We start from the raw sequence: 17528 nt of genomic DNA, 5'->3' as shown, positions 1-17528 counted from the left end.
GGCTGCTTGAAAACAGTACATGCGCTCCAAGGCACGCAGCTAGAACAGCAGCTCTGTCCCCTCCAAAAGCCTGATTAATATGTGGCTAAGAGACTGGTGCCGTAGGTGGGATTTTGGTTTCTTTGACCACGGGGCGGCTTTCATGGCACCAGGCCTGCTTATGCTGGATAGGGAACACCTGAGTCAGAAGGGGAAAAGGGTTATGGCCCAGAAGTTGGCAGGGCTGATCAAGAGGTCTTTAAACTAGGTCCAGTAGGGGAGGGGGATAAGACCAGGGCAACCACAAATGAACCTAGGGGCGACAGGCCTATGTTGGGGGCAAGACCATTAGCCCAGCTGAAGTGCATTTACACCAATGCATGCAGAATGGGCAACAAACAGGAAGAGCTAGAAGCCACTGTACAGCAGGAAGGTTATGATGTGGTTGCCATAACAGAAACGTGGTGGGATGACTCTCATGACTGGAGTGCTGCTATGGATGGCTATAAGCTCTCTAAGAGGGACAGGCAAAGCAGGAGAGGCGGTGGGGTAGCGCTGTATGTTAGGGAGTGCTTGGACTGTGTCAAAATTGAGGAAGATGGTGAGGATGACAAGGTTAAATGTCTACAGGTAAAGATCAGGGGGAAGGTCGGAAGGGCGGTCATTACGGTGGGAGTCTGTTATAGACCACCCAACCAGGATGAGCAGGCGGACAAGGCGTTTTACAAATGGCTGTCAGAAGCCGCCCGGTCGCCGGCCCTTGTACTCGTGGGCAACTTCAACTTGCCAGATGTCTGCTGGAAATACAACATGGCGGAGAGGAAGCAATCTAGGAGGTTCCTAGAATGTGTGGAGGACAACTTCCTCACGCAAGTGGTAAATGAGCCCACTAGAGGAAGGGCCCTGCTTGACCTGTTGTTTGTGAACAGAGAAGGACTAGTGGGAGATGTGAGGGTCGGTGGCCGTCTTGGGAACAGTGACCATGAAAGGTTAGAGTTTTCGATAGTGGGGGAAGTAAGGAGGGGCAAGAGCAGAACTTCTGCTCTAGATTTCTGCTGGGCAGACTTTAGCCTGTTTAAGAGGCTGGTAGATAGAGTCACTTGGGAGTTGGTCCTGAAGGGCAAAGCAGTCCAGGAATGCTGGACATGCTTCAAAAGGGAATTGCTAAATATTCAGGAGCAGGCTGTCCCGGTGTGTAGGAAGACAAGCCGTCGGGGAAAAAGACCGGCCTGGTTAAACAGAGAACTCAGGCTAGAACTTACAGAAATAAAGAGAGCCTACTTGCTCTGGAAGAAGGGTCGGGTAACTTGGGAGGTCTATAGGGATGTTGCCAGGTTGTGTAGGGAGAAGATTAGAAGGGCCAAAGCTCAATTAGAGCTTGATTTGGCTGCTACGGTCAAAGATAACAAAAAAAGTTTCTACAAATACATTAACAGCAAAAAGAGGGTCTAGGAGAGCCTTCACCACTTGCTGAATGAGGAGGGTAATGTAGTGTCAGGGGATGAGGGAAAGGCAGAGGTGCTCAATGCCTTCTTTGCCTCGGTCTTTAATGTCAAGACCGGTTGTCCTCAGGAGACTTGGCCCCCAGAGCCTGAAGTCAGGTGCGGGGGGCTATGTGAACCTCCCGTAATCCAGGAGGAGACGGTTAGTGACCTGCTGTGCCAGTTGGACACCCACAAGGCTATGGGCCCGGATGGGATTCACCCCAGAGTAATGAAGGAACTGGCAAATGAACTTGCCAAACCACTCTCGATTATCTACCAGCAGTCCTGGTTAACTGGAGAAGTTCCAGCTGACTGGAAATTAGCAAATGTAACGCCCATCTACAAGAAGGGTCGGAAGGACGATCCACGGAACTATAGGCCTGTCAGCCTGACCTCGGTGCCACGCAAGGTGATGGAACAGATCATCTTGAGTGCCATTACACGGCACATGCAGGACAATCGGGGCATCGGGGCCAGCCAATATGGATTCATGAAAGGCAGGTCCTGCTTGATCAACCTGATCTCCTTCTATGACAGTGACCCGCTTAATAGATGAGGGCAGGGGTGTGGATGTAGTCTATCTAGACTTCAGTAAGGCATTTGACACTGTCTCCCACAGCATCCTCCTAGACAAACTAGCTGCCCGGGGCTTGGATGGGTGGACTCTTAAATGGGTTAAAAACTGGCTGGATGGCCGAGCCCAGAGAGTGGTGGTGAATGGGGCAAAGTCCAACTGGCGGCCAGTCACTAGCGGTGTTCCCCAGGGCTCAGTTCTGGGGCCGGTGCTGTTCAATATCTTTATAGATGATCTAGACGTAGGGATTGAGTGCACCCTCAGTAAATTTGCAGATGACACCAAGCTGGGTGGCAGTGTCGATCTGCTGGAGTGTAGGAAGGCCCTACAGAGGGATTTGGACAGGTTAGATAGATGGGCCGAGACCAACGGCATGAGGTTCAACAAGAACAAGTGCTGGGTCTTACACTTCAGCCACAACAACCCAATGCAGGGCTACAGGCTGGGGGAAGAGTGGTTAGAAAGCGGCCCGGCGGAAAGAGACCTGGGGGTGCTGATCGACAGCCGGCTAAACATGAGCCAGCAGTGTGCCCAGGTGGCCAAGAAGGCCAATGGCATCCTGGCCTCTATTAAGAATAGCATAGCCAGCCGGTCTAGGGAAGTGATCGTCCCTCTCTACTCAGCACTGGTGAGGCCGCACCTTGAGTACTGTCTCCAGTTCTGGGCCCCGCACTTCAAGAAAGATGTTGAGGTGTTGGAGCGAATCCAGAGGAGGGTGACCAAGCTGGTGAAGGGTCTGGAGGGTCTGTCCTACGAGGAACGGCTGAGGGAGCTGGGGTTGTTTAGCCTGGGGAAGAGGAGGCTCCGAGGTGACCTTATTGCAGTCTACAACTACCTGAAGGGAGGTTGTAGTGAAGTGGGAGTCGGCCTCTTCTCCCAGGCAACTAGCGATAGGACAAGAGGACATAGCCTCCCCGGAAGGCAGGGGAAGGAGTCCTTTTTGCTTACTGTCCTGCTGGCCCCATCAATGTTTTCATGTCAGATGCAAAGCAAACTAGGAGGCTTGGAGAGCGCTTTCACTCAGCGTACTCCATGGCCTGAGGACTAGAGTGGCCTCCTAGGATGCAGGTGTTGGCACTGTGAGTCAGCCCAGCAAAGCAGGGTACAGCTGTCCATCCTCCAGCTATGTGGATAAGCAACTTCACCACCAAATTATTATGCAAAAAGTGGTCACTAGCACCATTTGCTGGGATTTCCTCTTGTCCTCCCAGAAGTTGTAATAGAGAAGAGGGATGCTTTGGTAACTGGATTGTTTCAGGAGGCTGCTAGAAGAACTGCAAACTAGCTGCAGTGAAGGCAGTACCTAACACGGGAGGGACTGAATCTCTTTTTCATGCTGCTAGAGGCACCTATGTCTCTCCATTGATGGTATAGAAAATACAGACATTTATGTTTGTTTGCTTCCTGTTAAGATGCCCAAAATTTTGGTGTAAGCATGGCCCAAGGTAGACAGGCTGGTTTGACTCATGCCTTGAAAAGATTGTTCTGAACTGAACTTTTCCGAAAAGAAAACAAAAATCCGGAAAATAAGTTATCCATAACCTAATTACTCCATCTGGTGTTTGGAAACCACTTGATTAAAAAAAGGGAGGAGGGGGTAACTATATCTAAACCTTGGATAAGACTGTGGGACACTTTACAAGTTGGTGCTTCATGCTCCTTAAGAAATTAAAATAAAACAGGGCAAGAGCTCTGCAAAAGAAGCAGATGGCTCATACATAGAGCATGACCAACAAAACTGTCTGGGAAAGCGAGAATGCCAATTAGCGAATAATCTCGTAATTCCAGAATTTATGTTCATTGTGCACGAGGGTGAAACCAAGATCTTTCAAAAGTGCTGCAACCCCACCCTGGGTAACCAACAGTCCTTTTCTGAACAGAATGAAAACTTAATTCCCAGAATCTGGAATAACAAACAGCCTGGGACTAGGGAATGCTCCTGAGACACCTGACATCCACGTTTAAATTATTTCTATCTGCTTATGAGTTGCTTAAGCACCGTAATATCATTTTGAATTAACCCGTATTTAAAAAGCTGTTCTCTTGAAAAATATTGGTACTGAACACCTGCAGCTGGGCCAATCACATGCTGCAGATCTGGGACCCAAGTTCAATCTCCAGCCCTCTCTCTGATCCTATGACCGTTTGACATTTACGCGAAGAGAAGCAGTCCAAGGAAAGCAGGAATGACCAAAATAGACACACTGGCTCTGTAGCATGGGACAGACACTACTGAAGTGCTTGGAAGCATGTGAAGCAGAAGGGGCGTGAGCGTGACCTCCTCAGGCAAGAGCCCAACCCAGCAGACTCTTCCTTACCCTTAAGCGGGTTATCTCTGGTTTCGAGCAAATTCCTCCCAACACAACGTTTTTATACTGATGTTTTGCCAAAATCTACTTGTAAACTTCTACAGAGAGTTATAAATGCTGATTTGTCAAAGAAATTTCTACAAAAAGATTCAGAAGAAAAAAATCTTGTAAAGTAGCACCCTCTATAATTAGTATAGAGACAGATGTAAGTTAAATATAGTAAATGCAACTCAGCGGTAGTTATAATCCTTACGTAATTTAATATTTTCACAAAAAATCTAACTGTACACTGCATTTCTAAGGTATGTGAGAAGAACATACCTAAAGAACCAGCATGATCCACAAGAACAGAAGAAACACTGTTTGTAGGGAAGGGTGTCTCTGCATCTTAGGACTAGCAAATCAAAACAGTCTATTACTTTATTATGTGGAACCGTAATAATTACAGGTTGTCCACAAAAGTAATTATGAATTTGTTTTGGTCTTTACCTAGCTGTTCTAGCCAGTTCTACTGTAGCTCTTCAAACTGGATGTTCCCATAAATTGAAAAATGTCATGTAAATTCATTTCTCTGTATCTCTTGCACTTCCCAGATTCACGGGATGCAAAAGGGTTACTGGACATAAGCAAGCGTTGGGCCTCAGCTCTTAGTATTCAGTTAAAGCAGCCCAAAATGGTTTTTAAGATGTATTCTTATTTACGATATGTAGATTCATGTATTTGCTGGCAAACATAAAAGAAAAAAATACTATGTGATTCTTGCATTCCCGTAATAATTTTTTATTATTTATTTTAAGAGCAAACACATTGTTCCTTTAAAATATAGCAGGTTAAAAAATAAGATTGCCATTTCTTTTTTATTTTCTGATGAACACAGGAAAAGAAACAATCAATCAAAACCTTTTCTAGTTAAAGCTAAACGATTACATTTCTGAACATATTGTGGTTCAGATTTCATTTAACTTCTTCAGCAGAGACTACTTTTACAAATTCTTGCTTGTTCAGAAAAAAATATTCATCTGAACGTATTTATCATCCAAGGGTTTTTGGTTATTGTTATTTAGAAAGAAAGTTCTTGTTCAAGATTATTTCTTTTAAACCTGAATTAGGCAAGGTTTTTATGTGGAGGTATAAACTCTTCAGATGTTTCATCGTAAAAACAAGAGGTTAACAGGTGTTTTAGAAATATTTTGAAAAGGTTTACTTTGTGTCACCAGTTGTATTTAATCCTTCTAAACTGAAGTACCATGAATCAAGGCTTCTCTTACATGCAGTGTCAGTCTGCAACTGAATCTTATAGTCCCATCCCTGACAATAAATGTTTAACCTACCTGTGCAGCTGCAGATAAGCTGCTCACGCTTACATTTGCAAAGTATCACTCTAGTTTTCCACACAAAATAAAACTTATTATCTAATATTTTTTCATATAATTATTTTTTTTAAATCGGAAAAAAAAGCTTCTCTATGTGTTTTAATTGATTGGTAACTGAAGATGATTTCTTAGAAATCACATAACAATGGTGGTGAAATATTAGCCATCTCAAAAGCAGAAAGGGAGGAGTTTTTGTATTCCCACAGGCATGGTTATTGGATTTAATACTGTGCCTAATCGAATACGCAAGAGTTTGATTACAACAGAGTGACTGAACAGTGGAGCCACTAACTAACTTCCGTGAGAGCTTCAAAGGAGGACCGCAGACAGACGCTGCTCATACTTCATGATGCCACCAGAGGTTTTAAAACGAGAAGTTTTGTGGTGTTTCAAGAGTCGCAGATTACTGAAGCAAAATGACAACTTTCTTCCAACCCATGGGACTAACAGGGAGCCCAACCAGTTGTTGCAGGGGGTCGCAGTGTGCTCTGCAGCCCCTAAGTGGTCATCCAAAAGTAACCCAGCCTGCAGCCTCAGACCAGGAGGAGAAGGGGACCCAGCATGGAGTGGAGCTGGAGCTACCGCTGCTCTTACAGGAGCTAAAACTACCACTGCTTTTACAGGAGAGGTGGGAGTTACTACTGAATTGTTACTACTACAGTTGCCAGCAGGGTACAACACAATTCTCCCTCTGTAAGGATGGTACCTGAGCAACCCAGTAGCCAAATAATCAGTGGGTGGAAAGATTTACATTCCTACAGAGTTGTAATTGTTTCATATTAGCATGTCAAAATGCCAGGTGCAAATTAGGTCCCTATTTTCTTCATGGTGCCTGTCCCATTCTAAGTACAGCACATGAGGTGCAGAGTAGGAGCTTTCTAATTTCCAGTTTTCAAACACCCTCCAATTAAACTGTTCTGGTACTAAGCTGTGACCAACATGCCTTCATCTGAGCTGGCTCCAGATGAATGTGTGACACTTTGTTTAGTCCCTCTATTTCACCACTGTGTTAATAAAGAAGGAAAAAAAAAAAAGGAAAAATAAAACCAAAATGCTTCCTTGACAAATATTGTCCAATATCCATTTTGGGTGCCTTAAGATATGCTGGATTTCTATTTAACTACCCGTGAACTACAGCATGGGTTTGGGTAGCTATTGAAAAGCTTTGTGCTTAGTTTACATTTTGATGTGCATGAATTTTTCTTTTAAAAACAGCAACAAAAAAAAAAAACCAACCCAAAAGTCATTTGCTATCCTTGTCTCTTTTTTTTCCCTTTTCTTCGATATATGGCAGCTTTGGTAATTCTGGTAGCTTTGTCAGATAGACAGAACTTTGAGCATTGACACATGTAAACAGAACTGTAGCATCTGACTTTCCAAAATTCAGTCCCATCTGAGAAATCCTGGGTGGCGACAGGGGGTAGAGGGCAACAAACAGCTCCTCCTTTACAAGGGCTCTCTGCTCCCGACTCCCACAGGCACCAGACTTGTTTTATTCAGTACTAAAGTGAAGCTGTTGTGATTGATGAGGGGTGGGCTACAGTGTCGTCAGGGTGCTAATACTCAAGTCTGCAGCTCTGTTTTAGCAGCTCAGACACGCCAATGCCCTTCTCCTCCCAGCACCCACAAGGGACTGGTAGAATGAGGCTGACCAGTTGTCATACAGGATACGGATAATATGGCAATGATGCTGCCTGGCAAGCAGGAGCCAGAACACATAACCTTTCCTTTAGGTACAGATGACTCCATTTCTCCTATCAATCAAAATTATTCACAATTAAAAACAAATATTAGAAGTATTAATCTTGTCTGTGGCAAGGAGAGCTGTTAACAGCTCTAAGCTTTGGATGTGTTTGAAATTATAGCTTTTGTCTCTCGTGATGATTTCACCAGCTTTGCATTGCCTCTGACCATTAACTAGAAATTCACTTAACTCGAGATTAATCTTGAAAGACAGGAAATGAAAGGTAATGCTGCACAGGCCTTCCAAGACATGTATTAATCCCAGCCTTTGACACAAATATGGTTTTATATAGCGAAATAACAAATGAGCTATCCTTATCTCCCTGTGAAGTCCCACATCTGTAGTGTTTACCTCAAGAAATCTAGGAAGGAGAAACACTTATCCATGCCCATCTCTGACTTTCTCTACTTCACCTTGGAATAAAACTAGAGTGCCTCATTTCCACTCCATTTCAATACACGGTCACTCCTGCGCACAAGTTCCTTATCAAAATAGCATTTTTCATCAGAAAGACACAGAAGAACCCAGATTATGCAGTGGCTGCAGATCTTTTACAGGAGGGAAGGCAAAATACCAATTACTGTTTATAAACCTGTAAATGGTCTATGGTCAAGCAACATCAGAAATTCTCTCTCCTTCTCTAACCACACAAAAGGAAGAAATTAACTGCTGCTGCCTGGGGAAGCCTGAGCCCTCATTTCTTCCAGCACTTAGAAAACAATCTGGAGAAACAAGGTAGAGCAAAGAACTGCGAGGCAGCTGGGTAACCAGAGCACAGAGTCTTCTGTGGTGTCCTCAGGCCTCATGTAGATGTTTGATTTGAGGCTGCTGTTACACACTCATCACAAGGTGGCCAGATTAGATTCTCCTTTCATTTCATTGTATATTTACATTCATATCCTTTTGTCACGATATGAAATACTTCTGTGACTGTTCCAATATACTGCAGTGCTTGGAAAGAGTTGTATAAATGAAAATACTTAGCACCTTGCCAGTATAGTTGCAGTATCTTGTACTATCACACTTGCTGAGCAAGGAGAAAAGTAAGTTGGACTTCTGCTTCGATTTATTTCACTCAAGCAGAGGCTCACAGGAATGGCACACCCACATAATTTCAGTGGGATCTTTGAGACGTCTTACTTTTCATTACATGTTGCAAAAGTTTACCTTTGGCAAGCAAGGAAAGAAGAGGAAGTAGCGATGCACTGCAGTCACCTGTTGTGGGAGGAATTTATCCCTGCTGAAGCCTGAATGACCCTCTCCTGGCCTGGGGAGCCAGGCAGAGCTGGAGGCGAAGTGACCACGGGGACGGATCCTCAGGGGAAACCCAGCCTGTCCCCCGTGCTCTGCACGACCTTCTCCTCTCTGCCCACCCCCCACCCAGCCTCCCGGTTTGCCCGGGGTCACTTCAGCTGGTCACTCACCTCCTGCATCCCGCTCCCTCCGCCACCCACGCCTGCCCCTGCCGCCCCAAATCGGCGCGGACACGCGGGGAGCGGCTCCCCGTTTCCCCGAGGTCTCCGAAGCGCAGACCCGCTCCGTGGGGGCCTCTCACGCAGTTGCGTGTCAGCGGGCCGCACTAAGCCCCGCCACCCAAATCAGCAGTCAGGCTCCGGGCTGCCTTTCCCCGGGAGCCGGGAGGGAAGCGGTGCGTCCCCTCGGTTGCCCCGGGCTCAGTGAGGGGCTGAGCCCTGCGGGGTGGCGGGGGGGCTGGCTGAGCTGTAGGTCCGACCTGTTGCTTTGCTTTTTGCAAGTACAGTGGTCCGTTCAGGGGATTGCCTCAGCAATCCGAGATGTGCGAAAGGAGAAAGGCTCGCTTCCCCTCGCCGCCACCTTTAACGGTGCGCGGTGAGGCGAGTGCCGCCGGCCTAAACTTGGAGGCCAGACCTGCGGGCTGCAAACGCCCCTGAGCGGGGCAGCCCGGGGAGGGGAGCGGGAGCGCCGCCTGCAACAGGGTACCCCTCTCCGGGGTGCAACGCTTTAGGCACGGTTATAACCATCGCGTCTCGCTCCTTCCTATACAGCCCAACCCCAGGGAGGGCTCCAGGTGCTACTAAACCTGGGCAAGAGCAGGGATGCCCCCCGGGACCAAATCACCCGTTTGCGAGGGCTCCACTCGGGGGAGGGCGGGGAGCCCTGGGGACCCCTCCGGCGCCGCCGTCCTCGGGCCCTGCTCCAGAGAGAAGCACCGCCCGCCCCCTTCCCCCCGCCGTGTCCCGACGCGGCCCCCCCTGCCCGGAACAGACCCCCAAGCCCGAGGCGGGGGCTGCGGGCACGGCCCTGCGCGGGCGGCGGGAGGTGAGCGGGGACGCTTGCTCTTCCCGGGGGGCGGCACCGGTTTTTCATGCCGGTTTCGGTTACCCCCGGGGGCGCTACCAACACAGCCGCTCCCTCCCGCCGCCCCTCAGGCGCCCACCGACGAGCGGGCTCCGCTTTCAAGGCTCGGCTTGGCAGAGTCTGCTGAGCAGCTAATAACATAACAACCCGGCTTTGATCAATCCGAACAAATTACCCCTCTTAATTAAAGTCTTTAGCGGTTGTTTCAGTGTTTTGGCAAGGAAGCGGGAGAGGTTAGACAGCACCAGCGCGGCGCTCCCCGCCCGCCCGCCCGCCCGGCCGAGCCGCAGCCCCCGGGCCTCCGCCGCCGCACTCACTCGTGTTCAAATATTTATTTCCACCAAATCAACGAATTCTTTTTTTTTTCTTTTTTTTCTCACGTGCAAGAATCAAACCGAAATTCAAATCCGTACACAGCGAACCAGCTCTGTCCATATAGATACGATATTCAGAGGGGAGAGGGACAGGAGGAAACCGAGAAGGCGGGGGGGATAACCAGCAGGCAGCAGAGGCAGGGCAGGATCAACACAATGGAAATATATATACATCGAAATAATTAAAGTGGTGCAGCGTTCCCGGCTCGGGTAATACAGATCCCAAATAAATACAGCAGAAATTGGCTTGGCGCTTTTTCTTTTTTTAAAAACCATCTCTTCATCTGAGATGCAACGACAACAACAAAAAAATAGAGTCTTTAAAAAAAAAAAAAAGAGGAAACAATCAGTCCCATAAACGTTAGTGGCGATATAGAGCATAATACACAAAACCGCTTAACAGGTGCATGCAAGGAGGCGGGCGGCGGCGGCGGCGGCAGCTCCCGCCCGGGCCGCCCCTCACGGCTGGAGCGGCGGTGGGCCCTGCAGCAGCGGCCCGGGCGGGGGCGGCGGGTCGGGCCCCCCCAGCTCGGCGGGGGGCCGGGGCAGTCCCAGGGCGCTGTCGTGCAGCTTGCGGACGTGTTTCTTGAGGTCAAAGTTCCTGCAGAAGCCTTTGCCGCAGGTGGGGCAGGTGAAGGGCTTCTTGTCGTTGTGGGTGTGCATGTGGAAGGTCAGGTTGTACACCTGGTGGAAAGCCTTGTTGCAGATATTACACTTGAACTGCTTCTCCCCGCTGTGAGTCAGCTTGTGGTTTTTGTAATTGCCTGGGAACGAGAGAAGGAGGGCAAAGGGACCTGGGGCTGAGAACTGGACGCTGCAAAGAGGGGAAAAAACAACTCCCCAAACCCTGTCCCATCCCCAGAGCTCGGCTTTAGCCGAAAACGACCGCCTGTCTCTTAGCAAACACCCGCCTTCTCCCCATCCTCCCCGCGGCTCTTCCTTTGACAGACGAGAAGAGAATTATCGAATAAACCGAAATCACATCAATTGCAGGAATAAAACCCCTGGGTTTAGCCTTCCCAGCAACAGGGGGAGAAAATCTAGCCAAACTCCTGCACTCGGAGGGGAAAAACGCGGCGAACTCGTTTGCCGAACTGCGCGGGAATCTGCGCGCTGCGGTGCGCGGAAAATGGGTGCTGCCCGCGGGAAGGCTGCCCCGCTCCCCCGAAACCCCACGTCCTGCCCCACTCCGTTAGACGTGCCATAGGAAATGTGTCGGGGCTAGGACGCTTAACATTAACCTAAACCTCTAATAACAGAAATTAAAACCAAAATCAACTCTCTCCCCGCCCTTCCCCGTCGCAAATTGTCCCGACGCTTGACCTCCCCTAAGGGGGGTCCTGGGCAAGGGAGAGGGCACTGGAGAGTGGTACCTTTCTGATGAAATCCTTTGCCACAAAATTCACAGACAAAAGGTTTGTAGCCGGCGTGTATTCGCGTGTGTGTGTTCAGGGTCGAGCTCCGGTTAAAGGCTTTGCCGCACTGGTTGCATTTGTGTGGCTTTTCCTGGAGGGAAGCAAACGCCAAGTCACGGCTTGTGGGTTGGTTTGCAGGGTTTGCGTGATGGTTTGAAGGGTCTGTGTGCTGGTTTGCGGGGTCTCCACCGCGCTTTGGGGCAAACGAAATCCCCCAGCGGCTCCGGCTCAGCCGCCCCCCTCGCAGCGGCCGGACAACGCCGGGCTCCCCAAAGAGCATGAGCGGAGGGGTATCGGGGAGGGAGCGAGGGAGGGGAGAAGGGATGAAGGCTCACCTGGGTGTGGATGATCTTGTGCCGGCAGAGCGTGCTCGCCTGTCTGAAGCCCTTCCCGCAAACTTTGCAAACAAAGGGTCTGGCTCCCGTGTGCACCGGCATATGGCGAGTTAAGTTATAATGTGCATTAAATACCTTGAAAGTGAAATCAAACAAAAAAAAATAATAATTGCGATTAGAAAGCGAGGGCGCCGAGGGGAAGCTGTCGTTTAAAAATAAAGCAAGCGAGCGCCCGACGAACCGGCGGACAGACGGAAGGACGGACGGGGGCAGGAGGCTGGGGAAGCAGGGGGAAGGGAGGCGGGCTGCGGCTCTACTTGCCTTTCCACAAACTTCACAAGTGAAAACTTTGGGCTTGCTGCTCGGGGAGCCGCGGCTGAACTCCGAGGTCTTGTAGGCGATTTTTTCCGAGAGGATCTGAGCGCTTTCTTTCATGTAATGCTGCAGCTGAGCCTGCGACAAGTCCTTGAAGGCCACCCCCGCCGGGTACTTGTCCACGGCCGGCAGCACCAGCTTGTTCCGCTCCGCCAGGTAAGCCTTGGGCTGCGAGTGCAGAGGAGAGCTGAGGAAATAAGAAGCCACCGGGTGGATGTTGACACTGGAGGACGGGTGACAAGGGCTGTCGCCTCGGTTGAAATAGCACAGGGCTCCCATGGCGTGGAAGGAGGAGTGATTGACCACTCGGGGTCTTACCAGTTTGTACTGCTGCAAGGGCAGGGCATCGCGGGGGAACTCTCCTTTCAAGCTCAGGGCACAGTTCAAGAGATCGCCGCAGCTAAAGGAGGGCGAGGAAGAGGAGTCTAAATGAGCCTTCCTGGGTTCCGCTCCGGCCACCGCCGCTTTGGGCAGGGGGTCGTACGCCACCGGGACAAAGGGGATCATGCAGGGGATGGAGGAGCTGAGGTGCAGCGGGTGCTTGGGGTCGCCTTTGGCCACGGAGCCGTGGAGGAGCTGCGGGACGGGGATGGAGCGGGGCTCTGGCGTCCGCGCCATGATGCGCTCAATGGAGAAAGCGAGGGGCTTGGGCGTGCTGATCATGTTGCTCCTGGCAGACAGGCTTTCTCTGGCCGGAGAAGTCGCTAGGATTTTGGTCGCCGTGTGGTGGCCACTATTGTCCATGGCTGGTTTGCATTTGTTCGCCCGGTTTGAGCCGCTTTGGTAGACGCCTCTTTTTTTTTTTTTCCGTCCTCTCCCCCCTCTCTCTCTTTTTCACTCTCTCTGCCCCTTTTCTTGTCACCGATCTGCAAGGAGGGAGACCAGCATCGCCGCCGCCACCATCACCACAGCCTCCGCCGGCGGAACCAGCCTTCTCAGTCCAGTGGACTCATGCCAGCCCATCACAGTTTACTTTGGCGCACCAATGACTCAGGACAATCGCTACTTATTTCTATCAATAGAAAGTGTTGTGTCAATAACGCAGCCAAGATCTCGCCAATCGTTAACTTCCAAGAGGAGAAGGTAAACTAGATAATTGCTCAATTCGCTTCCAACAGTCAACAGAAAAAGTTTTCCCCCCACCCCAGTAAGCGGCTACTTTTCATTGGCGCCCGCGCCTCCCCCGCCCAGGGAAGGAGGTGGCTCTCCCTCCTTCTTGCCTCTCTCCCCTCTGCCTCCCTCCCTCTCTCTCTTTTATTATTATTATTATTATTTGCAATCTGCTTAACCAGGCTTTAGAGGCCAAGCAAATCCGAGATCAATTTTCTTGTTTGGCTTTAAGTGACATCATCTAAAATCATTGTCCAAGTACTAAACAGGAATGTGAAACCCAATTCAAGGGCAAGCGTCAGGGTATTTGTCAAACGAAGTGCTGCAGAAGAAGCGGCTGGAGGGGAAGCTGTTTGTTTCCTTGCCACTTTCCAGCCCGAGCTCTCTTTGTGCGTGGGTGTGTCTGAGGGAGGGAGATGGCTGCTCTGCTCCTGGGACTGCTCCTGGTCTGCTCACTGCTTTAAAGAACAAGGTCAGGTGGCGGTTAGCTTTTGGAAAACACAGTAAACAAATGAGCGGGGGACTTGCGACAAGCAGACGGCGAGAGCAATGCATGGGGATGCGGAACAACCCGGGCCAAATCCAACGAGTGCTTGTGAGCAAAAAGGATGAATCAAAACCTGGGGCTGGGGAAAAGAAGGAAAAGGAGGTAGGAAGAGGGAGTACCTTTTAAATCTGAAGCACTATTGAGAGAGAGAGAGAGAGAAAGTAACCTGCATATACACTAGGTATAGCATCTCCGTCCGTAAATAATCCATGCACAACACAAATACCGAAAACTCAGGATGGGTGTAGATACACGAAGAAATATACAGCACACACACTGCTTATAGATATATCTGCACCTCAACAGATGCGCTCCCCATGTATTTAAGCGAAGCTTGGCGGCGCCCGTTCCAGACGGGCAGCTGCAGCGCCCCGGGTGTTTGTACTCACAGGGAAGGGGGATGTCGGGGAGAGGAGCGGGACAGCTCTGTACTCACCCCCTGTCCCACCACCCGGCAGTTCGGGGGCAGAACAAGCTCCCGTTCCTCCCGCCGGCCTGGGGTTCATTTGGCTGGTGAATCAGAGGCCGCTGCCGAAATCCCCGGGAGCAGCCGAGGGTCCCTCCGTCCTGCCCCCCGCCCGGGAGCAGGCTGCCGGCGGGACACCGCGGGGCAGAGCCCGGCCGCTTCCTCCGGCGGAGGGGCCCACGGGGAGGCCTCCGCTCCCGCGGCCCATCACTGACCTTCTCCGGGGCCGGGCGAGGGAGGAAGGTGGTCCTGGGTCCTGGTAGTGGAGAGAAGCCTCCAGCCAGGCAGGGAGGTCCGGCCTCCGCTGCTCGGGTACCAGCTGGGGAGCCTGCAAATGGCTGTGTCTCCCCCCACCTCCCCCGGCCTAGGACAACCCGTTTGTGGGGAAGTGGGAGCAGGGAGGAAGGGCTGGGACCCCGGGGAGGGAGGCATCCCTGCCCTCGGCGCTGTGACCGGGACGATGCCGCCCTGGGTCACCGCGGCCCTGTTTGAGGAGGACAAGGCAGCAGCTGTGGCACAACGGTACCTCCGCAGCCGGGAGCTGCTGTGCGAGCATCGGGGAGCTGCGGGGGACAGAGGAAGAGACGCCCGCGGTCCCCGGGACAGGCGTCCGACAGCTGGCCGAAGCCCGGGCATCCATATCTCGCTGCGGAGGATGCGCCCCGTCCGCCCTGCGACCTCCGTGTCCCCCCCGTCCCTTCGGCGCCCCGGCGCGCAGCCAGGCGACAGGAGCCGGCACTGACCCCGGGTCGCGCCGGGATGGACACAGCCACGGGGACAAGCGTGGGGCGGAGGAACGGCCCCAGCCGTGCCGCGCCAGGCCTTGTCGGGTCCTGGCCGCGATTCTCCGCTCCAGCCCCACTCCCTGCTTTCCCTCGGCCGGGATGGGGGCGCAGCCGCAGCCGCCCCCCCCCCCCGGCAGACGGGTCGTGGCGTTAAGACAGTAATTGCTGCCCCGGATCGAGTTGCCGCAGCCCCCCGCCTCGTACCTGCTGCTTCCCGCACCGGCACCGCCAGCCCCGGCTCGGCCGGTGCCACCGACCCGGGGCGGGGGCCGCGGGGACCCTGGGGGACTGGAGCCGTGTCCCCCCAGGGCCGTGAAGGGCAGCTGCCCCGGGCTACCCGCTTCTCCAGGGTGTCGGTGTCTCTCGTTTATTTTGTGTCTGCCAGAGGAGAGTTTCCTCCTTCAGAGCAATTTACATTTAATTCAATCTAGGCAAATTTCCTCTTGATTGGTGCTGAAGAAGGGAATTATTGTTGAGTGGGTTTTAGAGGCTTCAAATCCCATATACTTAATATGTTAACAGCTTGCTCTTAACTGGTCTTTTTGGGATTGACTTTTTGACATGTGTTTGAAAGTAAAATATGTAGTGTCATTTGAGCAGGGTAAATATCCCAAAGCGGCAATTACAGCCCTGCCATTACAATTATGCTGGCCTCCTCAGTACCGAGATACACTCTTGGAGAAGCGGGAGTTTTATGATTCGTTACTTCTTTACAGATATGCCTCCGTTTCTTTTCATGCTGCACAGGAAAACTGATGTTCATGCCTGATTATTAAATAGCGATCTAAAAGCCATATTTTTACCTTTTTTTCTTTTATTTTTTTCTTGTTTGGGAAGTCGTTCTGTTCCGTCTCAGAGACGGAGGCTTGCTAGTGCTGGAGCTGCCCGCGTTATAGACCCTAAAATCAATGTCGACATATTTTTTTAGTCCTGTCCCGAGCTTTGCCTTGCGCTCAGCCCGCATCTTTTTAGCGATGTTCGCTATCTGCCGAGCTGCAAATACCCTGCAGTCGTGCTGATGCGGGGAGTTTTTTCCGAGGCAGAGAGACTTACAGGCTCTGAGGGTGGCGAAAAAGAACCTCTTGGCCGGTTTCTTTTTGCCGGGGGCACTGCGGGCAGCAGTGTGGGCCAGGCTCCCCGGGACCGACGGCACGGACCGAGCCCCGGCAAAAGGGGCCGGCGGGGCAAGGAGCGGGCCCGCCAGCCTCCCGGAGTCACAAACCATCGGAGGAATGAAGGGCAATTCGATTTTTTCCTCGAGTTGATTTCGTGTTCTGCCCGGGAAAGCTGCTGTTCTCTTTTTCCCCGTAATCGGTTTTGTGTTTCATTCGCTCCTAAGCTATGTTCTTGATATTGCTCACTTGTATTATTATCATAACGTATCTCTACATGCACTCAAAATACGAGTCACCGGCGAATTCATCTCGTCGTCAGGATTACTCCAATCCGATCCCAGAGGCGATTAGAGGGAGGTAAAATACGGCCTAAAGCCTAATCTTTAATTTCTTCCTCCTTAATAAAATGAATAATTCCATTGCGTTTTTAAGTAAAAAATGAATTGAAAAGGATAATAACTCCGCTAACCTTCTGCTGCGTGTGTTAATCTTTTCCTGGAAGTGTTTGTCGGCGGCCCTCCTGCCCGAGCAGGCTGCATCTCGCAGCGAGCTCCCGCCGGGCGCTCGGACCCCGCTCCCCACGGCCGGGGAAGGGAAGGCACCGGGCAGCCGGGCTCAGGGGCCGTTTGTCTGGGCGAGTTCAATGGGGAGGGACCCGGGAGGTTACGGAAAATGCTTCTGGCCGCGGCACCGGCGGATCCGACGGCACCTGGTCAGATACTGATTACTGTTATTATTATTGTAATCATCATCATTAATAGTGCTACCACCGAGACTCGCTGCGAAAGCTGGGGTTTGATCTCACTAAATACCAATCCTCGCCGTTCCCTCCCAACCTGCCGGTTTTGTGAAGAGGCGATTTACCCCCGTCACGGGACGAAAGCTCCCTTCGCTCTCCTCCGCTACCCTCCGCTCTCCTCCGCTCCCCTCCGCTCCTCTCCGCTCCCTTCCGCTCCGCTCCGCCGCCGTGCCCGAGCCCGAGGAGCGGCTTTCCTCCCCGCAGCCCGCCAGCCAGCCCGCCCCGCCGCCGCGAAACGCATTGACCCCGGCTTGTTAAAACTCGGAATTAGCCCCTGGCTGCTGGGCTCGCTTGTTTGCTGTCTTTTGAAGGGAAGTCAAAATATAAACGGGAGAAAGAGTGAAAGCGGGGGGAAGCAGACACCGGGATTACCAGGATGGTGGGCCAGCGGCGGTCCCCGTTTATCA

General features: G+C 51.5%; 1 protein-coding gene across 1 annotated transcript; it reads right to left on the bottom strand.

Moving 5' to 3' along the window:
- Positions 1–10633: 10633 nt before the first annotated feature.
- Positions 10634–13043, bottom strand: FEZF1 (FEZ family zinc finger 1). The gene is made up of 4 exons (XM_068402141.1): positions 12246–13043; positions 11925–12059; positions 11548–11680; positions 10634–10938 (listed from the first exon to the last, which is right to left on the bottom strand). The coding sequence occupies exons 1-4, from the start codon at positions 13041–13043 to the stop codon at positions 10634–10636; spliced, it is 1371 nt and encodes a 456-aa protein (XP_068258242.1).
- Positions 13044–17528: the final 4485 nt, after the last annotated feature.

The sequence above is a fragment of the Nyctibius grandis genome, chromosome 5 (assembly GCF_013368605.1).
Source record: "Nyctibius grandis isolate bNycGra1 chromosome 5, bNycGra1.pri, whole genome shotgun sequence".
NCBI classification, from domain to species: Eukaryota; Metazoa; Chordata; class Aves; order Nyctibiiformes; family Nyctibiidae; genus Nyctibius; species Nyctibius grandis.
This window is presented reverse-complemented; position numbering and strand designations above follow the sequence as displayed.